The sequence below is a fragment of the Trichoplusia ni genome, chromosome 9 (assembly GCF_003590095.1).
Source record: "Trichoplusia ni isolate ovarian cell line Hi5 chromosome 9, tn1, whole genome shotgun sequence".
NCBI lineage: Eukaryota > Metazoa > Arthropoda > Insecta > Lepidoptera > Noctuidae > Trichoplusia > Trichoplusia ni.
The window spans coordinates 1,534,128-1,557,066 of record NC_039486.1 but is presented as its reverse complement, the minus strand read 5'-3'; the positions used below and the strand labels follow the sequence as shown (position 1 = coordinate 1,557,066).

General features: G+C 34.1%; 1 protein-coding gene across 4 annotated transcripts; it reads right to left on the bottom strand.

The window, feature by feature from the left end:
• Window positions 1–56: 56 nt before the first annotated feature.
• LOC113497562 (excitatory amino acid transporter) lies at window positions 57–22,089 on the bottom strand. 4 transcript variants are annotated; one of them, XM_026877151.1, is made up of 10 exons: window positions 21,697–22,089; window positions 10,077–10,232; window positions 8,110–8,443; window positions 7,711–7,848; window positions 7,118–7,326; window positions 6,581–6,752; window positions 4,479–4,673; window positions 3,790–3,924; window positions 3,229–3,334; window positions 57–2,839 (listed from the first exon to the last, which is right to left on the bottom strand). In XM_026877151.1, exons 2-10 carry the CDS (start codon window positions 10,213–10,215, stop codon window positions 2,702–2,704), a joined length of 1,566 nt encoding a protein of 521 aa, XP_026732952.1. In that variant the 5' UTR covers window positions 10,216–10,232; window positions 21,697–22,089; the 3' UTR covers window positions 57–2,701. The 4 variants fall into 4 exon arrangements, with proteins under 4 accessions (XP_026732952.1, XP_026732953.1, XP_026732954.1 ...); XM_026877152.1 differs by lacking the exon at window positions 21,697–22,089 and adding an exon at window positions 17,415–19,021; XM_026877153.1 differs by lacking the exon at window positions 21,697–22,089 and adding an exon at window positions 15,506–16,065.
• Window positions 22,090–22,939: the final 850 nt, after the last annotated feature.

The following is a 22,939-nucleotide window of genomic DNA, read 5'->3' as shown; positions in this document are numbered from 1 at the left end:
CTCAAACTGTATGATGGTGAAAGTAAGTATGCTATGGGTAAAAATAAAACGAAGTAGTAAGATTATTGTTTGTTTATTAAAAATGATTATTTCATATGAAATAATAGGTACATACTTAATATCAGAGACGAATATTCTGCAAAAATGTGCAATTTAGCGTAGGTTACATCAAGATATTTTTTGCAACAATTTCAGTATATTTGTACAGAATCACCCGTCTCTTAACAAAATAATTATAATTACAGCTAAATTATGACAAAATGATAAATTAAATATATTATTATCACAGTTGGATCTACAACTACCAATGTTATTATAATGATCACCAACTTTGACAGCGATCTAGGAGATAAAGTAAATTGTTTGTGGCAATGATTACTTTACGACAACATGAAATCGATTTCACAAGTCTTTAAAAAAAAGCTTCTGATACACCCTCGTTAGACGCTGTGATAGATTGTAAATCTTCTCCTCAACCAATTTAAGCCCTGATGTTGATAATTGAGAACAAAATAAATTGATTAGACTTCAGAAATTTCAGATATGCCCATCGAATATAGGTACAAACCAAGCAGTACCTGAGTTTGGGATAATCAAAGCACATTTTCTTCTGTCTCTAGCCTTTTCCCAAATTTTTAAGTAGTAGCTCTAGTCGATCTCTAAACGTAGTTAATTCATCTGAATACAGTATTGGAAAAATTGTGATTGCGAAAAAAGTTGTCCCATATGCACACTCATGTCCTTGGCGTCGTAGAGTAATCATAAAAAAAAATCAGACTGTGTGAGAAAATCGAGCAAATCACCGTACATTGCCAGGTCACGCCGATACTGTATCATAAGAGATCAAACAAAGACGGCAATGTATAGCAAAACATGCGATACTTCTTTCACTAGATGAGCTTGCAGTGCAGGTGCTTGCATTATATCAAATTATAAGTAAAGTATTTTGTGTAGTTGATACAGAGTTGAGAGAACAAGAAGTTTTCACTTTGAGTAAGATACTGATGAATATGGGCCTAGTTTTAATTAAAACTAGACCAACCAAGTTAGAACATTTAAGCCTATTAGAATGTTTGTAAACGATTTGAGGATATAGATACCTATTATAAATTTTGCTTTGTTTGATAGCCAAGACACATTTAGAAATAGCCTTCTCATATTAAAATCAAGATTTATTTGAACAGACAAGTAAATTTATTGAAATTGGCGCTCATACTAACAATTAAAAATTAAACTTTCAGAAGTAATACTGGATTTCAGTCCTTTATCGAATTTTCATGGATAAGGTTTTATTGAGAATCAAAGGCCTTAAAAATATATGTTGATACCTTGACAGCTGATACGACAAATAAATGTTTTTGGAAAATTTCGTTTAAATGTTACAAAAAGACGTAAAAAATTGTAATAAAGAGAGATATGCTTAGTCCACGTTTCGAATTGTTCCCATTACGTCATGATCATTGCTGTTTCCATTTAATCATCACTCGGTGAAGTTTGTAACAAATTCTGTATTTTGTTATAGGTTTTTGTGGAGAACTTTTCTTATCTCTACAGGAAATATTCGTTCACCCCATTCTCATATGGCCAGATACCGACTGATCGTCCAAAATCAAGTGTCGTTTCCTCCTATTGATTCATGAATGGTACAAAAAGCTATATCGGCCTCTTTTGTGTGAGGGAGTGTGTAAAAAGGGGTTTCTCTTGGACCCTTAACGACTACTTGTGGTAGTAACAAAGATTATCTTCATTTGTATAGTGTTTTCATCCTTTTCCAATTTTGATATATATGAGTATTTATACATGATATAAAGCAGTCGATCGAATAAAAGACATCGACTGTTAAGCTACAAATGTTACAACAATACTAAACGGACGTACAATATTTTTATATGAATGATAACTACAAAATTCCTAATAATACAATACATATCCAAACGCTATTATTTACTTAATGACAAGTATTGTTCTCCAAAATTGCTGAACCAATTCCCATGAGGTTACACCCAAAATGCCTTTCAAAAAAAGGTAAGGCCGTCTCTGGTCAACCCTGTCTAGCTAAACACGCTTAAGCCTAATGAATGCCCCTAATCTAATTAGCGATACTCAACATGATTATGAAGAGAAGATATAATTAGGATCTACCAAAATTAAATCTTAAGACATAGTGTGACACACCAGTGAATTGGTAGTGGAACTTATACTATTAAAAAAGTTAATTAAGATTTTACCTTGAAACATTTTAACAGAAAAAACACACCCGAATCGGTGAGTGTTGAATTTTTGCCCTCATTATATAAAGCTGCATTCTTAGAAAATTCGGTTCCACCAAACCAGCGTCCTAGTCAAGTGACTTTTCTACAATTGTAAACCCTTTGAATCGTTCATATTCGCTCTATTTTGAGGAAGCCATTCTGACAGATTTCGAAAAGGTCTCAGACTTGAAGACGGAAGGTTGATGGCGATCAGGTGTTGTGGTGAAACTAGGGGGTCTATCCATAAGTGGAACTCGATAGGCACAAAATAAATTAAAGTACTTTTCATACATTTGAGTAATTTTCTCTAACGAAATAATAGAAATGACACTTGTAACCAGGAATATTTTAAGTCTCCACTGGTCCAAACCTAGGCCTTCCTAATAGATTACTAATAGTTGAGTACCGCAGGACTAAAGGTTATATAAGTAGACCTTAGAGCTAATTCACTATATCCGCTTGACGGCGTCTGAGTGATTGTGTAAATGCATATCAATGATGACTTCATCAGATCCGATGGACTTTTTACTGGGAGTCACTATTCCAATGTCAACATCAGTGTTAGGTGTCAAACCGTTCAAGGGGTCCTGAAAGAAAGCAAACAAATTGTAAATAAGTGTAAATACTTTAGTTTTTCGCTTTCTTACAATACTGGCTTTTATGATACGAATTTTGCTTTGAAGCCTTCTCCTCTTCTGGGATGTAAAGAAGTTTTACTGGCACACTGCAGCTTAAAAGCAGGTTGATAGAATTTCGTTAGGTTCGAATTAATAATCCGAAATTATGGATAAAACTGCTCTTTTTTAACACCGATAGATTAGTCATATTTATATTAACAGAATGTTAATACGACTAAATGTAATAAATGTCCAAAACCCGTCAAAAAGGGGGAAAATTCAAGAAAAGTAATGGACGTGCAACTATCACTCAATTAGAAGATAGAACAAGAATATACAGGTAACTAAAAAGTAATTACCGCAGTTAAAGCGTCGCAGGCCATCAGCTCGTTCTTGGAGAGATGTTCGACCACAGCCGCAGCGTAGCAGTCACCCAACATGTTGTTCGTGGTCCTGATGCGGTCACTGCGGATAAAGACCAAATGTCTACAGTAAACAGTGTGCACAAGTGTTGCATTATTTTTCTAATATAGTGTATTCGTTTCGCAGTGTTCCTATAAGGTTCGAGTAGTTATTGTCAACATAAAAGTGCCTGCCGTTTATTATAATTTAAAAATATCTACTGAATAACAGAATCCTTGTGTTGCGAATGGTTTTCAAATACATCCATAACATCTTATCTTATCTCCAGGAACATCCATACTTAGAACAAGTATTTATGGATGATAGACGGACAGGCAGTTAGTTCCCTTGTGTTTTTACGTATCAATCAATTTGCACAAGGAGCAGATATAATAGATTGATCTATTATATATCTATTATTATACTACACAAACCTTCTTCTGCCCACTTGTCCTACGCTTGGATTTCACTCGCGACATTTACGCACACATTCAATCATATAATATTATAGTACTTACACGAGCCAGTCCACAGCGAACAGCAGCGACACGTCGTGAGTGGGCGCGTCCACCGCCGCCAGCACCACCAGCAGCAACACCATCGCGGCCGACGGGACCGAGGCTGAGGATACTGACGCAGCCGTCGATGTCAGGCTGGAAGGGGAATAGAAGAACTTGGGTTAATGGAAAATAGAAGTTGAATAAGAATGATGCTTATCATATTTTGAGAAATTACGACTTTGAAAAAGATTCATGGTAAATTTTTAGTCCGTCCTGTTTAATAAAACATTCCACAGCTCTCATAAACGTCATCTAGTCTCAAACTAAGCCAGGCAATCTTACTTTTTTTATTCTAAAATATACAAAATTCAAAAAGGAATATCATGCTCAATATAATATTAAGCTTTTGTTCTAGGTGGAAATCGAATCCACGACTTTCGGCATAGCAGTTGATATTATTGTTTTTAGGTGTGTGTTATTGATCTTCTTCTTCACTTCTTACTTCTCACGAACCGTGGTATTCTCTTCTAAATACCACGGGTCAGGTCCAGATAAAGTATTAGCTGGTTGTGTTTGATGCGCTTATAGTGAAATACATTCCTTTGTACCGTGCCTATGATGTTCATAAATGAGCATATCCTTATTTTTTTTACAAACCATTTTGTACAAATCAGTATAGTAAACAGAACGCTATAAAAAATACTCACAATATAGTAGCGAGCTGCGCGAAGCCGAGGTGTATGTTGTTCATCTGGCAGACGAAGACGCTGGCCACGGCCAGGAACAGCGCCGTGCCGTCCATGTTGATGTTGCAGCCGATGGGCAGCACGAAGCGCGTCACGCGCGCGTCCACCGCCAGCCGCGACTCCAGCGCGCGCAGCGTCACCGGCAGCGCCGCCGCGCTACAGGTATCATACACCAGCTAAGACGAGCGGTTGCATTCTCTTGCAAAAAGGCTATATAATAGCGGTAATTGTATGTATTAGGAATCACTGCTGTAATTCCATGGTGTACAATAAAGAATATTCTAATGTAAGTAATCTTATCTAAGGATATTCTTTAAAGGATTTTTGTGTTAACTTACTTTTGACTACAATTCTATCTTTAATTTATTGACTTTGATAAAGAGCGATTTGATTGATTGAAAGTCAAATCCTTAATATCCCAATTCAACTTCATCCATGCAACGTTTTGCAAAAAATTGGTAAATGATTTTTTGTGCTCCAAGTGGGTATCTATGAACCACATAGCTCTCTATCGGTCAATATATAGAAATAATGAATCTTTTAATAAGCCCCAAATTATTCTCAACCTTAAAAATCTTTGACATAAAGTTCTAATTAATTTGCTTATAAGTGCATAGACTTCACCACTTCAAATATATTCGAAATAGCTAAAAGTAGAATCCTCTACAGTACCTAAGGTGAACGTTTCACAAACAGAAAAATCCAACTACAAATAAAAACCATGTGATGAAACACACACACAAACACACACATACATGAAATCACGTGAGTATTTCAGTGAGAGTGCTTTTATCATATTTATTGCTCATACAGCTTATTGACACCAATGAAAAGGCCACATCACCAGTTGTGTAACATCATTAAGAGTACTTTGATATTATTGCCTTTATTAAACTCAATGGGGAACAATAGGTTCATTCAGAAACATTGGTGTAAGGAATTACTATGATTGGGTGGAGCAACGCAACTCTATTTTAAGTTGTTGTTATAACTCATGAAGAAATTGTGGATAAATATTTTATTTGGGCTTGATGTCAAGTTGTGTATGAGAATTTTGAATATTAAGGTACTCAAGTATGTAGAAGGATGATTAAATAATTTGTGGATTTATAAAAACATAAGTTTCTATTATTCTTTTAGTATTAACATGTAGCTTGTACCTTTTCTTGTTAATAGAATAAATTTACTGTCTTAGTAAGTTTTTTGTCGTTTTACTGATCGATAAACAGGACAAAAAAGGACGTATTTTTGTTTTTATAAAGTTTCATAGATTTGCGTCGTAACGACTTCACAAAACTTATAGACAGAAGAGACATCACGCTTAAGTGCCCTTCACAATAATTTGATCAATTCACGTTAGCGGGACGAAGGCAAAAATGAGTATTCATTAAACTACATAACGGACATTAAAAAACGTCCTCATCTCTTTTTTAAATCCAACTATCTCTCTAAAACTTGTTCTATTGTAGATTCTTAATAAAAAAACCCTTAGGTAAAATAAGCATAAGCAGTAATGGCTTTGTTATGTACTTTAATTTCCCTTTTCGCATCAGTGATAGACAACATGACATATCTACTTAATACGACTAATACGAGTCTATGTATAGTGTAGGTCTATAACATCTATTTTTACCATCCGATACGTCATTCAACACCTACATTGACGTAACTGCATGCAAGCGTTGCAGGTGATAATCCCCACTACTATGGATTCCGCTCCAAGTATAAGAAGTACGCGAACAAAGCTCTTGTTACAAATAAAAAAGAATGAAGAACGTGTTAAAATAGTAAGTATTTATTTAAAAAAGCGTGTTAAAAATGACATGGAAGATATGGACCACGTTAATTCAACTAAGGGTGTTTAAGTTGGTCATGAAAGCTTTGAGTAGCTCAGGGGCTAAAGTTTACTTGATCAATTGACTTCCTTTTTTGGTATAAATTCGTAATTAGAAATGATGGTATAAATATTTTTGAAATTAAACGAAAAAAAATAAAGGCGAAATATATGTAGGCACAATTAAGCATTTTTTTTCGTTTAGAATAAGGTTCAAATCCCTACTTACGTGGAAGCAGTAGCTGATGCGGTGAGCATGGCATGCGACAGCCCCCAGTAGAACTTGTATGGGTTCCGTCGAAGAAAGAGGAAGTAAATCAACTGCATGACGATCAGCTGGTAGAAAAATACGCCGACCGCTACTGTAGCGATGAACCACGCGAGCTGAGACATCACTGAAGCTGAAAGGCAAAGATTAGATTTATTAGGATTAGGCAATAGGCATTATCCATTTTAAAAAATCCAGTCAAGTAGTAGTAGGCAAGTCTCGCGACAACGCTGGTTAAGTACATAAAGACAACAAAAAAATCACCCATCAAATTTATAATTGTATCCTACCTACATTTTCAAGTTCCATTTGATGTGTGAAAATTTAACAATGGCGGAATTTTATTGCATTGATTTTATGAATTAAGGTTTATAAGTAAACGCTTTATGACCGAAACGCTACACCAGTTAAGCGAAAATTAAAAAAGATAGCCAGAAATTAAAAAAAATGAACCAGCCATCCATCTTGCCATTTAAAATTTCATTTTTTTCTACTCACCAACGTCATTAACTCCCAAAATCTTTCCTGCGATGACACTGCTGACTCCTATAGGGGTAAACCACATGACCCCGGTCACCATCTTCATGATAACCTCGAAGATCGCTTGGAAGAAGTCTATTACCACTTGACCTTTGGCCCCTAAGGTCCCCAGAAGACTGCCGAAGACGAGGCAGAAGAATACTAAACCGAGAGTGTTGGTGCCAGACCTGGAAAGGCCCAAAGCTATTGTCACAAATAGCTCGTGATGATTTCCAAAATGTATATGATTTTTCTTTCAAAATATCTTGTTGTGATAATTATACTAGTAATCAGATGATTGAAGATACAACTGCATCTATTTAGTTCTTTGAGGCAACAAAAAAATCTTCAAACACGTTACAAATAGTTTTATTTTTCGTGTTTGGCTACTGTCTACTATGCTGAGTTTTTCTAGAATATTTACGTACTTAGACAACTTTTTTTTGGTAAATTATCATTTTTATTTGTGTCTAAGTTTATATCTGTTTACAACATAATTTTAACTATCGGTTACTACTCTTTTGCAAAAGTTATGAAGAACCTAAACCGTGTCAGTCATAAGTTAAACTCACCGATATGCAACCACTCGGACTAAAGCCGGCACTGTGTCGTTGTCGGTGACATTCCTGCCAAACACGGCAGGTGCTTCCGTGTACACTGTGTGAGCTTGCTGGAATGCTGCTTGGACTATGTTGTCCGGGAATATGTTCCTGAAAAGCAATAGAAAATGATGATTTACATGTAAGATAGTTGATAGCACCAGTAATACATCGAAAGTTCATCGGCACTTTTTGACTCATCAGTTTTAAATAGTGCAAAAGTTTAATTATTACATTTATCATTTATGAACTATGCCTTTCAGACAAAAAAATATTGCTTTAGAAAAACGATGTCTGCATGGTTTGTAAATATTGTACTTTTTCCTAGTTCCAAATATAACCTTCCTGCAAATAAACAATCAAAGAACCTACCGGCCGATATCTAAAATACTGTCCAATATTTTATGTTCTTTCTTCGCTTCAACAAAAGTTCCATACAATCTGATCTCTGGCACGCCAGGGTGTATCATCGTAGCTAACAAGATCCCCAAGAACGCATTAAACATAGACGTCAGTATAAAATACAGTAACGTTCTCACTGCGATCTTTCCACTCATCTTCGCATTCAAGCTAGCTGAGCCAGCGATCAGACTTGCTATTATCAAAGGCAAGATCATCAGTTTGAGCAGCCTCATGAACAGTTCCCCAGGGTAAGAAATTATCATTAACGCGTCAGGGCCCAAGTGGTACGGACGCAGACCGAGACCTGGAAACAAAAAAGAAACCATAAATTATAAGCAAGAATTGGGAAAACATTTTTAGAAATCCCAAAATTCTTCCGAATGGAATCTAATATCACCAACATCATATACAAAACAGGAATGTGGTGATTAAAGATCCTATCTTCTATATATGGGTATTAGTAGACCTATGTACGGTGAAACACTTAAAGACTTTTATAATTAACCAGTTAGAAGCACCACAAGACTACATGAGTCCAGTTGAAGCAATTTTCAGTTCAAGTGAATCAGTTTACTACTTAGAATTGTCTGTATACTACAAAACTACGGCCAGTCACTCAACACTTGGCAAAGTGCCAATGTAGTAAGTTGTGTAAGCCGGTAGGTTTGAGAGTAAGTTACGAAAAATATGAAAAAAAGTTTCGTATAAAAATATCAATGGTACACCCACATTGAGGTAATGACAAAATAAGGTGATAACATGAAAGAAGAAGATGTTTTCAAACAATTTAGTAACATTATAACTGGTATCAACATTTAAATTTCTAGTGAGGTCATCTCTGAGGTCTGAGTCGAACTGACTGTTCGACTCGCGATCCCGCCGCGTCTGCTCATGATTAAGGACTCCGGTTGGGTCCGAAACTAGTCGGGCTACCCCGATAAATACGCGTGAGTAAACCGTTACATTATTTAATAATGAATCATTGTCACGACAGTTACTATCAAAATATTTAAGGTGTTTTTATCCACATGGATACGTCAACCGCATTTGGACCTTATACAAAATTTACTTACACGCTACTGAAAAGGGATTTTTGAGAGATCATTATGTAGGATTCTTCGAAGATTTCAAGTAAATAATAAGTAAGATAAATCATACATTAGCATTGTACACTGCATAATGTTCAGTTGGAGTTAGAATAAAGAACAGCTGGCTTTAATTAGATAATACTATGCAGTTGTGTCTTTGAAGTTACTTGTTACAATAGTAGAAATGATAGTATTTAATAAGCTAATTCTTTTTTAAGGATTTCATATAAACGGAACGGAGTAATAAATTGGATTAAAAAAAAGGTTTCTAACATTGGCATTACTGACGGCGAACTTCTGAGACAGCGCTCATAGAAACAGACGTACATACAGGTCAAATAAATAACCCAGCTTTGTCGCTGTTGAGTAACAAAAGAAAATGGAACTCATTTCGTTTCCATATTTCATTGTTATATAACTTCATTATTTCTTCAAACTGTAAAACCTTAATACTTTCTATTTAGTAGATTACCTAACATAACTAGACAAAGCCGGCTAAATCTGTGTCTAGGAGACAATGAAAAAGCAGTTGTCGTTATCGGTGCATCGAAGTATGATCCAAATATGAGCTAGCAACACACTACATCAATCGTCAAAACATATCATAATTTCTTTTATTCATTATCAAGAAGAAAATTGAAATCACGTGTTCCTCGGACACTTTATTAATAACAGTAATCAGCCAATACTAACTTAGCTTGCTTATCAATTCGATACGAGCGTAGAATTTTACACTAATTAGAACAAAAACGTGATTTCAATTTACACGTGAAGCAAACTATTTAGATTCTATTGTTTGCCGGTTAAACAAAAACTTTTGTTCAAGGATCGCGATAAACTGGTACTTACCGACGCCAATCCCTGTGAGGACACCAGCCAATGTCACGACCAGCATAACATTGTCCACCAGGAACTTCCTCACTCCGGTCCGTTCAACCGGAGCTGATCGATCCTCGGTAGTCTTCGGCCCCCTGTCGCCTGGGCCCATCTTCGCGAACAGATATTCTGAAAACCGTTCACCTTTCTCCATTACAGGTGAAGTTGGACTTTGCAGCCCAGATCCTTAGGACCTGGTTTGTCTAATACGTCTGTTTCACTTCCCTCAGTATTTTATAAAGTATTTTTTAATCGAGGATTATGGAGCGTGTTTTTTGGTTTATTTATTGCATGGTTTGCTCTTTTTGGTCGCTACATGAATTACTTATGTTTTGTTTTAGTATTTAATGCTTGAAGAATCGACAAGCTCAGTGATAAAGACGTTTAATGCATTTTTTTTGTTTGTTCTCAACGCAGAAAACGGCACAACACGTGTTTTACTTGCGGTGCGCTGTCACGAACTTCGGGTGGTACACTAACCCACAGTGTTCCGTAGACTCCTACTACTTAATTCCACCATCGATTTAAAAACGTGTCGTTCGCAATTTGCAAATTCCATTGCTCGTTTAGATTGCTAACATTTAGAACGGCGCGTATGTAAGCGGCAATGTACTCTGTCATGGAAATGTGTCGTGTCTTTGGAATTGACGCAAGAAGCCATGTTTACGGATGCGCGCGCACCCATCGATTGCAATTCCATTCACTTAGATATATTAAAACACTATAAATAGATTATTAAATTGTGGGAATTATAGTTTTACTAAGGTATTGTAGGGGTCTAGACGTAAGTATGTAAACATTGAAGAAAATAAATATCATTATGGAGACATGTGCAAACAAGGACTGCAATTTATCCGTGTCATCTGGCTGTTCATATTTAGTTAAAAACTAATTACTTAGTTAAGAATTTTTATTTCGACAACGTTTTATACATATCGGTATCAAGAAAAATAATATTTATGTTAAAAATACTTGAAAACTGACAAACAAAAAAAATAAAACTAATAATATCAACAAAACAAAATACATAATGTTGACCTTTGATTAAGAATGAAAATAAAAATTATTTTTGTGAACAATATTTAAGCCCCAATTTAAGTGCAAGTATTTGAGCAAAGTAAAACAGCCGCTCATAACTAAATCGTTTGGTTGAATGAGAAGTACCTACCAAAGGGCTAAACTAGTAGTCAATAATGTATAAACTTGATCATCCCTCGATTCAAGTTCCAAAGTCGTCAGCGAAACGGAAAAAACTGATTTCACACATGAACGATGATTACTGAACACTGAACGAGCAAAATTATGAATGAAACCATATTTTATACACCAGTATATAGTGTATAGCCGATCCGGGAAACTTCATACTGCCGATAGACTAATTTATGAATCTAAACCACCACCCAATCGCAATAAAACAGAACAATATTCAAATCGGTGCAGCCGTTAAGGAGTTCAGTGACATACACAGGATACACACGAAACGTTTACAAGATATATAAATTAGAGAGTAAAACTTGCATGATTCACTATATTTGTGACATAAAAGTGATAATCGGGGTAGCCCGACTAGTTTCGGACCCAACCGGAGTCCTTAATGATTAAGGACTCCGGTTGGGTCCGAAACTACCGATACCCCGATAAATACGCGTGAGTAAACCGTTACATCATTTAATAATGAATCAGTCTCACGATAGTTATTATAAAAATAAAAGTGATAATACCTTTTTCAGGATATTTTAAGTGTATTGCAGCACATAAACTTATACTTGTAACTTGTAATCTTGTACAGTTTGTATAAAATTGTATTTGTCATATTCATCCTTTCTGTTTTTCCAATGCTTGTACACTATTGTCTATTTTTCTAACTTATTTATCCTTTCGCAGGTCTGCTGGAAGAGATTTCTTAAAGAAATAAGCAGTACCTTTGTACACGTGTTTCTGTATTTGTGCTTCTTTTATTGGTCTGTGTACATAAATGGTAAATAAATTAATAAATAAATAAACTGTCTTTACAGTAAGAAAATCATGGTACCATGAAAATAGGCTAGTAATCATCTTGTTTAAACCTAATCCCGTAAATACGTATTTTCATTTAGAACAAAAATGTTTTCTTGTTAAGGTACATATGTGCATACAGTTGTGAGGTAAGAGTTAGAAATGAGTTCGGGAGTTGCAGGACCCACCTCTTGCGCACTCTGTATAGGACTGAGATGGCAAATGTTTGAGTTGAGTTGACTACTTTTAAAAATAATACAGCTCCTGCGATAAATAATTTAATCCTTGTGTTGTAGCGGGTGCACAACGACACCCAGACTCAGGCCATGCTTTCGTGAATCACGCATATGCTTGCACTAAGCGGGATTGTCCCACGACACGTCTTGCACGGTAGGTTTGGCGTGGTGACATCAACTTCTCGGCTATCCGTTTACGGTCGATCACAAGTCGATCGCTTTAATTTGCATCGGGAATAAAATGATAGACATGATTTTTTTTGTTGACCATGTTTGTATGAAAAACTACTAATTAAATGTTAACGCATTTGGATTTTTTCGCACGGTTACCCAGAAGCGTTCGCGAGTAGTTATCGTACAAACACATAACTACAAGCTACGTAATGTACGGAACCACCCTTATCGGTTAACTGATTACCTAAAGTTAATGTTTACGAAGCGCTATAAATATTTTGAAAGTTTTTAATTGCTAATAAACTTTATTTCAAAGAAGTTTATAAATACAGGAAATCTTGCAAACGTTCCTATTGATTTGTTAGTGAACTCAGTTTAGACCTTGGCTTGAAGCTGTTGTATTCCAAGGTCTGAACTACGGAAGGTCTAGCACTTAGGTGTTGCATTTTAAATGGTATGGCTGCATAAATGATTAAGGTACTGTAATTCAAAGACGACAAGCTAGTTAAAGTTTCTATAAATCCGAACGGTGCGTTTTAAATAGATTTGCATTTTAAATAGAAAAAAAACTACAAAAGGATATTTTCTTCTATATATTACGAACGACGAATTTCAAGCCTACCTTTCGAGAAAACTTCATCTTCGGCTAACGTTGATCTAAAATTGTGACGTAATTTTGGATATCCTTTTAATCTGTCGGACTGACTTGTACATCTAAACTTTTCAAGACGCCAACCAAACGTATACGAAAAAGCATGAAAATCAGCCCAGCCATTTAAGAAGAGTTGAGTCACAAGCACCTACAGTAGAATTATTCAAGAATTAACATTGTATTTTCTGAGACCAATTCTCAAACATAAATCATATCAACACATGTGTAGCGAGTCATGTTTACGGTCTATTGCTCTTAAATATCAGAGTAAATCATTTATTTATTTATGACAGATAACATGCCAAAATAATCAGCTGATATGCATAATATACATTTACATCTGTAATAGGAGTGGCAAATGGGATGACGTGTAGGAGTTTATGAATGGAAGAAAAATATATATTAAGACGACTTCAATAGGGATGATAACAATTTTTTCCAGTGTTTTGTAGTTTATTGATACGTATTGTTTTATTTATCCCACAAACATAAATTCACGAAATAACAGTGAATGAAACTTACGCGTCACGTCACGATTGAGTGTAAATTTTACCATATCGTTAGGTCTTTGTTTTTCTAAAAAAGAAAAAATTACGTGTCTAATACTTTTCAATTATCTAACTGAGGCATAAATAAGACTTTTTCTTTTTATACCTAGTCATCATCCCTATTTTTTAAATGAAGGCTAAAGACAAAGTAGAAGGTAAAATCTTCAAAAAATTGATAAAGAAATCTTATTGTCTTGTAGCTTGCCCGGTAAAATAAGGCTTTCATAAAACTGCAGATAATTATTTTGCCAAAATAATATCATTTATATGAAAATACACTGGTTTGTTCAAAATGTACTTTGGTTGGTTTGGTTCTTCGAGCTGCGCTGGCTCTGCTGCCGCGGCTGCTGAAAACCTCAAACGGCGCAAATATGGTAATTTAGTTGGTAGTTACTTCTTTGAGCCGTTTGGGGTTGAAACTTTTGGGCCGTGGGGGCCGAGTGCCAAAACGCTTTTTAAAGACCTAGCAAAGCGTCTCGTTGACACTTCTCGTGACCCAAAGGCTGGCTTTTACCTCGCTCAGAGGATTAGCATAGCCATTCAACGTGGCAATGCTGCCAGCCTTTTGGGCACACTCCCAGCCGGCAGCGACGCCGATGAATTTTTTGATGCTTTAATTTAATCATTTGTTTAATTTTTTGTTTTTTAACTTGTAAATATTTAACTCTGTAAAATTGTAAATAAATGTACTTAGAATTAACTTCATTTTTTATGTTTTTTTTTTGTTTCAAAATCTTTTATACGGGTTAGCAGCAAATTGTGACAGACAGTTAGATGGATTAAATTTTATATTCCTTAAACCTTCTTTAAAGCAAAATAAATTATATTATAATTTTCATGATTGAGATAATTTCTCATGTACAGTTGGCATAAACTACAAACATAGTTGCTTTTGGCGACGACTGCGGTTAAGTGAGCAAAATCGGCCGAAGTACTATCTATTGCCAATCTATGCATCATACTGTGAAAATTAATTATACTGCTGTCATTTATACGTAAGATAGTTCTATAAATGGAACAAAAATTATTCTGGATGGACCTGTAAGTATTGTAGAATTGTCTAGAAAAAAAGAGTTATATAGTTACCTATATTAGGTAGGTAATTAATTGTACTCACATACGTGAAATAGATTACTTGGGGGTTTTTAAGATACCGTGAAGGCAGGTCTAATAATATACCTAAACATAATCTATAATTACTAATCACTACATAGTTAGTAAAAAAGCAAGTTGCTTTCTCTGTCCCTTGGTCCCTTTGTATACTTTACACTTAAAAACCACGCAACCGATTTTAATCCGATTTATTTAAGAGATAGAGCGATTGAAGAGAAATGTTAATATGTATAATAACATTCATTAAATAGTGGACAAATAGAGCTATTTTTGAGGTTTCCAGATGATGTCGTAAATAATATATTTTTTTTCTCTAACCCTACTAGATAGCTCAAAATAATGTTCTACAATATTGTGCACATTAAAAAAAGTCTACGAAAAGTCTGTCTTTCAAGATTGAGTCACTATTACCATTTTCGGTAAATAGATTTTCCTCAATAATACTTATTTCGAAGTTGTCTTTATTACGATGGGTTGAAACCTTATCTAATTAAGAACGTTAAAGAAATTCTGTAGTGTTTAGCGCTTGTAATGAATAAACGAGTACATATGTTATTTTTTTATTACAAACCCGTTTTCTTAATTAACAGTAAAACAGCACCTACACAGTTTTATTATTTTCGCTTTGATTAAAGATATTAAGTCAATGGGAGAAAATGAAACGAAAATAGTAATTTTACTCACAGAAATTGCGTACTATAAATGGAATAAAACTAAACACACTGTATAACACATTTGTGAATAATAAACCAACATTAAAACTTTTTCCTCAAACAAAAACGTGTAAAATTTCCAGAATTTAAGAAAAAAACTATAATCATTTGACTTTGTCTAAAGAGACATCCATAAAAACTGAAAAGAAGCAATTCTGTTTACTTGATCGCTTCTCAATCTCACTCACTCAATTAAAAGATTATCGAGTTAATTAATCTAGTACCTAATACAACGTAAGCTAATAGGTTTTCTTATCGTACAAGAACGTGGCATCGTAAACAAAGCAATAGTTATCTACACTCCATTTCTTTAGGTGCTTAGAGAAAAGGTAAACAATCTTGAAATGTCTTTTGGTCTTAAAACTCAGTCCAAAAATAAGACATGTCTAAAAACAAATGCAAAACAACCGTATTGATTAAATACACCACTGGAATTTAATCTAATTTGTTTTTTTTTAACGGTTTTATAAAAAGTTAGACCAAGATTTAAATTATCTACTATAGATTTACCTTTTTACTACCTTTAAAAATGAAGTACCTATACATACAAGAAATAAAACCAAGTGCTTTACTATTTCCAAACATGTACTGAAATACTGAAATTTCATTTTCCATACGCGACATGACTTAGTTTATTCGCTTACCAATAATACTGTTGTCACAAACATGATTTCTCTAAAACTAAGTGGGGATTAGGTACAATAATCATTATACCACAGCTTTCATCAAGAAGGTACTCGTAGGAAAGAATGACTTAAACATGATTTCACAAGAGATAATAATATTATGAAATGAAAAAATAAAACAGCATGTAGTTAGGTATACAAAAGGCTTAGGATTGACAGAAGGCGATGTAGGCTAAAAAAGATAGCAATAGTTCTATTCAACAAGAAAATGAGAAAAATTCGCCAGATGAGAACTATTGGCCAACGACGATGTAGATGAAAGACATGCTCTTAGTCAAACCGTTGCGCATACGATGCTCGGTCAGTGTCCACATCTAAATGAAATATTGAACGCGCTTTACACACAGCTATTATTAAGAACACGTGCCAACGTTCTAGGTGCCAATAATAGACGAAGAACAGACTGTAGTGCGGGTTGAAACTCATTACAAGATCAATGATCTTATTATTTGAATTTCACTTCATGTTAACTGATTACTTGAAGTGGTAACGGCAAAAATTAGGGATCTGTTTGCAGTTGTTGCTATTTTGTACGAATGATTACGAAACCTAAAGAATTGTGGTATTAAAATGAGAAGGGGTTTAAAATATTCATGAAATTCTTTTTAGATCGGCACAATTGCAACCGCATTTCTAAACAATTTAATGTTTTGAAATATAAAGTAATGTTATATGTATAAGAACAACTTCGAGATAAAATTATGATAAAATGCCGATCGAAAAACAAAAATAAACTAGATGTTTTTGAGAAAATAGTAGTGAAATTGATGGAATATAAAACTTAAGTCAACGTAGCACACACCCACTGGTGTTATCAACGTGGGTGGAGCTATTCTAAGCTATGTATGAAGAAAGGCTTAGAGAAAATCTCGCACAAATCGTAGACAATTTCGCTGATGTGAACGTTTTCAAAGATTCATAAAATCTTCAGTGCCTTTAGTGAGTGGGTGATTGCAAACACGTGAGGAAATTCTTGCGAGTTCATAAGCAAATTAATCAGATCAGGAATAAAATTTAACAGAATTTTAATACCCAAAACTAGGTACTAAAGAATACAATGACTAAGAAATGCGACTTTGCCTAAATCAGCATTAGATAATTCCGGGGTTAATAAAGCTGATAAAAGTGATGTTAAGTCTCATGATGATGACTATGACACTAGAACAAACATGAACTCAAATCAAAGTGACTTACATTTCCTTCAATGATCAGTATTCTGACACTCAATCGAATGTATCTCCTATCTTGGCAAAGTCCTCGGTATCTCTAAGCAACACCAAACAGCTACTGATATGCTATGTAAATATTTGAATGGCATAACAACGTGGAAACAATATGCACCGTTTTATTATTAGGCTGATTATATGTAGGTATTATGTTTAATTAGTGAGAGATTGCATTTGTCGTTAGACGCTGTAATTCATTTTCAGGTATATCGACGTTAAAGTTTTCGTTTTTAAGTGATGCATTCTGTAAAATTGAGAAACTAAAAAAAAGTATTGATCAAAACTTGGCCTTCGAGATTTCATTTCAGTAAAGGTGGTTTTCAGTGGCTATGGCAGTAGTTTATTGACCTAGTTATCATATGAACTTGTTGCAAGTTTGAACCCTGGCCAGGTTATTCATCTTAAGTCACCACTGAAAATGGTAAAAACTGTAAGGTATCAGATTAATTATGTATTTTTCTTTCTTTTTTACATAGGCTGTTTGCTTTTTCGATGCTTTCAGCTATTGTACCACGTGTGTATGACAAATCACTGTCGGTTTACTGTAGGTATACAAAACGATTTTCATCGATTAACAATAGAATCAATAGTATCTACTTTTATAGCCTTGACTTTGTAATAATTTTAGACCAAGTCCTTGATATTGAAACAATTCGAAACATCCTGAACATGCGATCGTAAAACGATACAACTATAGAATGTCGATTGGAGGTTGATAATGTTAAGTCGCAAAAGAGATAAGCATTCACTAACATGAACTTAACAATGGTATTCAAATTAATGTTATATTTATCATGAATTGCTGTATTACTTGGTAAGTTTGCTCAATTATTTAATGGAAATTTATTTGAATGTGGAGAAATTAAATAAATAAAACTAGAAAGTAAAGTTAGAAACGTGTTCTTTGGGCATGATTGAAGTTTCTTTAGAAATGTGTTTTTCTACTTTGGTTCCCTTCGTTATCATAAAAATTGCCTAATTACTTTAAGTACCGCATTATTTATGTATTTCGTTTAAACGATCGATGAAAAGGTCACATTAGGAAGAGCCTATCTATTAGGCTCTTCTATTTAAAAAAGCTTTATTTGTTTCCATCTCCTTCACAATGTAGCTTTTTCTCAATTCGTCGGTATTTTTTTAATGTTTATAACCCACTGAAATATTAAAAATGCGTAACCTCAGAACCTGGGACTAGATGAATCGATGTTGTGGATTATTTTAAGGTTTACGTGATCATTATTATTTTTAAGTCGATTTTATGTTTTTGTTCTTTAAATAATAATTATTAATTTATTCAGTTTATTGAACTTGAAGGCGATGATAAAGAACTTAGATACCGCAATCTAAGAAATAGCAATGCATAACTTCATTAATATACCCATAAGAGGTGGTTTTTATAATAAAGATATAGAAAATGACATAGAACTGTAGAAAAGAGTATTTCAATCTCCGATACAAAAAGCTCGAATGTAAAGAAATGACAGGTCAAAATAACGTGACTTGCCGAAACGAAATGTCATTTCCATACATTTGAACATTTTGTCTAGATATTAACATTTGTTGAAATGTAAGTTGACCATAGAACCTTTTTGTTTAGCCAGTAAAACCTGCTGGCGATTGACTATTTTAAAGACAGTTTAACAGATAACATGTTCAGATTGATATAAAGCAACAAACAGCTGACCAAATATTACTACAGATAGATCAAAGTAGGAAAGGCAAATATTAAAAAGTACGTAGATATAACAATGCAATGGCATCAACTCCAAAGATCTTATAGAATCACGTGCAAATTATAAATATCTTGGTATATGTTCTTCAAAAGAAATTATAATTTAATTTTAAAGTACGTTAATACGAAATGACTCTGGCTGAAAGCTTAATATAATAACAATGACAGCTCCATCATACTGGCCTAATATGATTAACTAGCTGTTGCCCGCGACGTCGTCCGCGTGGTTAGAAGTTAGGAATTTTTGAACAGAAGCCCTCGAAGTTGAATATTTTCCCCGTTTTGCCACATTTGTATCTTCGCTCCTATTAGTCGCAGCGTGATGTTTTATAGTCTAAAATCCTTCCTCGATAAATGGTCTATTAACCACAAAAAGATTTTTTTAATTTGGACCAGTAGATCCTGAGATTAGCGCGTTCAAACAAACAAACAAACAAACAAACAAACTCTTCAGCTTTATATATTAGTATAGATATAGAAGTATAGAAGTATAGATATAGATAGAATAGATTAGTATAGATTATGAGAATAGATTTTGTTCCTCATTCCAATCTTGAAGTATGAAATTTAATTACGAACTAGACGGATGCCGAATTAAAAAAAAAGATTTAAATAACTCTTAAATCCCTTATAACTTGAATTATCAAAAAATAAGTTTTTATGGTATCCGAGTGTTAAAAATACTAAGCTCCGCTGTTGATCTGTCCACCTTTCATTAATTTCTATCTAATAAGTATCTTTTGAACTGCGATAGCTAGACGGTCACAAGAGTTGTATTTTTGTTAAGTAGGTTGTCTTTAGGCAAACTAGATTAGATTGATATAGATACTCGTAGATTGGTGGGGCTGTCAATTTGGTAGGAGACAATTTTTATAAGAATGTAGATTTTTAGCCTGAAATAAATTTAGTACGACTCGCTGGACTGATTTTTAACAAAACTCATGTAATAATCCCAGAAAATTTAAACTTAGAGAATCTTACGACCGTAGCATGTTCCGAACATCAAAGCATTGTTAATTTAAAGGTTAAATCTTTCGAACCATGCGACTGCAGTTAATTTTTCTTCATTGTCTTTTATTATATGTACTAAGGAGTTCCTAGTTGATTTTTATAATGATTGAACTTCATCATTTTATTCTCGTCGTAAACAATCCTTTATGAACAATGAGGAAGATATCAGGAATTACTTTAATAGTTTCAATTATAAATATTTTATTAGATACTATTCAAAATAGTGAATCATTCGGAAAGGTCAAAAATGAGTTGGGCTGATGAACAAAGACGTAGGCAAGCATTTGTGGGATCCACGAGTGCTCGTCCTGAGTCTGGGTGTCTTTGTGCATGTGATTTGAAAGTTTACCTCCCAGCGACTTAAGGATACAATTAAATGTGGAATGCGTTCCTTTGTAAAAAAAAGAGGGCGAACCTAGACAAAGGTTCAAATTCTTTTGCGAAGATGATGGTAATAATAGCTTGAGAGAATTGAAAATGTATAATTCAATACGACATTATTAGGAAAATGAATAGGTTCAATAAATTTGATGTTATAGATGGATTGACGTATGTCGCCGTTATGTGATCATTGGTATCAGAAGTATTTCAAGGAATTTTATATTTAATTTCACATTATTCCGAAGGGAAAGTGCATTATTGTCTAGATCAATGGTTAGACATGTCGTTTCAAGGTTGATGGCTATGCCTTCTGGTACGTCTTAGCACGGAACACTTGTAAGACAATCAATACCCTATTTCTGTGTCAGTAAGTACTTGACATTGAAGTTTTTACGAGCTTTCACAGAAAATGATGGTTTTACGAACAACCAGTACTTAGGTCGAAACCTACTTGTAATATTTCTCAAAGTTTTTTTTGTGAATAAGATCTTATTATATCTTTTAGGTGTATTTCGTTCGACGATTTTTTAAGTGTTGATATATTTTTTTATTCATTTATGTTGTTTTTATGTATAACAATGAAACCATTTTTGCTTATTTCAGCAATTTAGTTGTAAGGCATCAGTTTGCTAAGTAACGTAACGAACCTGTACTGAATCTTTGGTTAGTATATGGATATAGGTTTTAATAGATAAATATAAATTTAAGAACCAGAGATCATCATTGGCCTAGCCTTTTCCCAACTATGTTGGGGTCGGCTACCAGTCCAACCGGTTTCAGCTAAGTACCAGTGTTTTACAAGGAGCGACTGCCTATCTGACCTCCTCAACCCAGTTACCTGGACAACACGATACTCCTTGGTTAGACTGGTTGTCAGACTTTTCAAGCTTCTGACTACCTTATAACGACTGTTAAAGATGTAGGAATAACAGCCGGGACCCACAATTTAACGTGCCTTCCGAAACACGGAGGAACTCGTTATGACAAAGATGGTCAAATTTAAGAACCATAGAAATTATAATTAAAGATTCTGTTACCTCATCAAAGTTTTATGAAATTTAGAATAATGACACCTTGGAGAAAAAAGAATTCTTAAAAAAATCATAATAGTATACTAGAGACTTACCTTTGATTTGCTTAATTTTGGAAATTTTAAACTCAACGTAACAAAACTTGAAAAAAAATATTGTTAAAAAATATGCACTTTTCAACCGCCAAATTTAAACGAAATTCCAAATTTTTAAAACAAAATTAAATTAAATGTCACATAACATTTTCAAATCTGGAATGTTGAGTTGAGTTTGAGAAACGCGCGAAAGAATTTAAAAACGCATTGGCAACGGAATCACTCAAACTGCCCGCTTTGTCACTAAAATAAAATGGCGGATTTTTGACACTGTTTTTATTTCAAACAGTTATTTTTTTTAAGTAACTTTTGGCCAATCGTACTGATGTTAAATCTAAAGCAAGCTCTGTCTTCCGACTTTTCTTGGCAACTAAATCGTTGCATCTGCATCAAGGTTATTTTAATCGGCCGCCATTACTTATTGAACTTTTATTGCAGGGACAATTATTATTGACTTGTTTCATGTCAAGGGTCTGCTGGAGACCTAACCAAAGTTTTGTAAAACTTATACTAAATATAAGTTTTATTTCAGAATTAAATTACGTAGGATGTTTTGGAAAGATTAATGCACCTTTTTTAGTACCATACTTAGTTTTTTTTATTCATAATGAACATACCAAAAAGGGGAGGGAATCTGTCAGGATTTTAATAAGAGCAAAATAATGTTAAAACATTGTTTTAAACTCTGTGTAACATCATTTGGTAAATAGAACTTACAGCGCCATCTATGAAAAGTTTTGCTTACTAGTTGCTTGGTTTACAAATGGTACAACTTAGCGGTCTGGGTGTTATTATAGTTCTTAGAATCACTCACAGATGGCAGTCATTTGTGATAATGCAGAATGAGAAATCATTTTAAAAAATACTTTGTATTGATACTCTCTAATACAGAGCCGTGTTATTTTTATTTTATTTAAAAAAAATATATTTTTAATTAAATAGAGAACCATTGCTACACTTTGTTATATATTTTTTATGTTTATATTGATTTCGTGCCTAGGCATTTCATAAAAAAAATCCGCTTAAAATACGAAAAAACTGTTTTTCTTAAAAACGAAGTACAAGCTTAAGTAGAAATAAATAGTTATCCAGACCATTAAAACAGTTACCGCAAATAACTTTGCTGAACATTTAAATCTCCGGAATCCCGTTTTCCGTCTCTTGTGGAAATTCCAAAATTTGCGGGATGCCTAACAGACGCCAAAATGCATTTCCCGAGCTAACAACAGCTGTGACATACGGA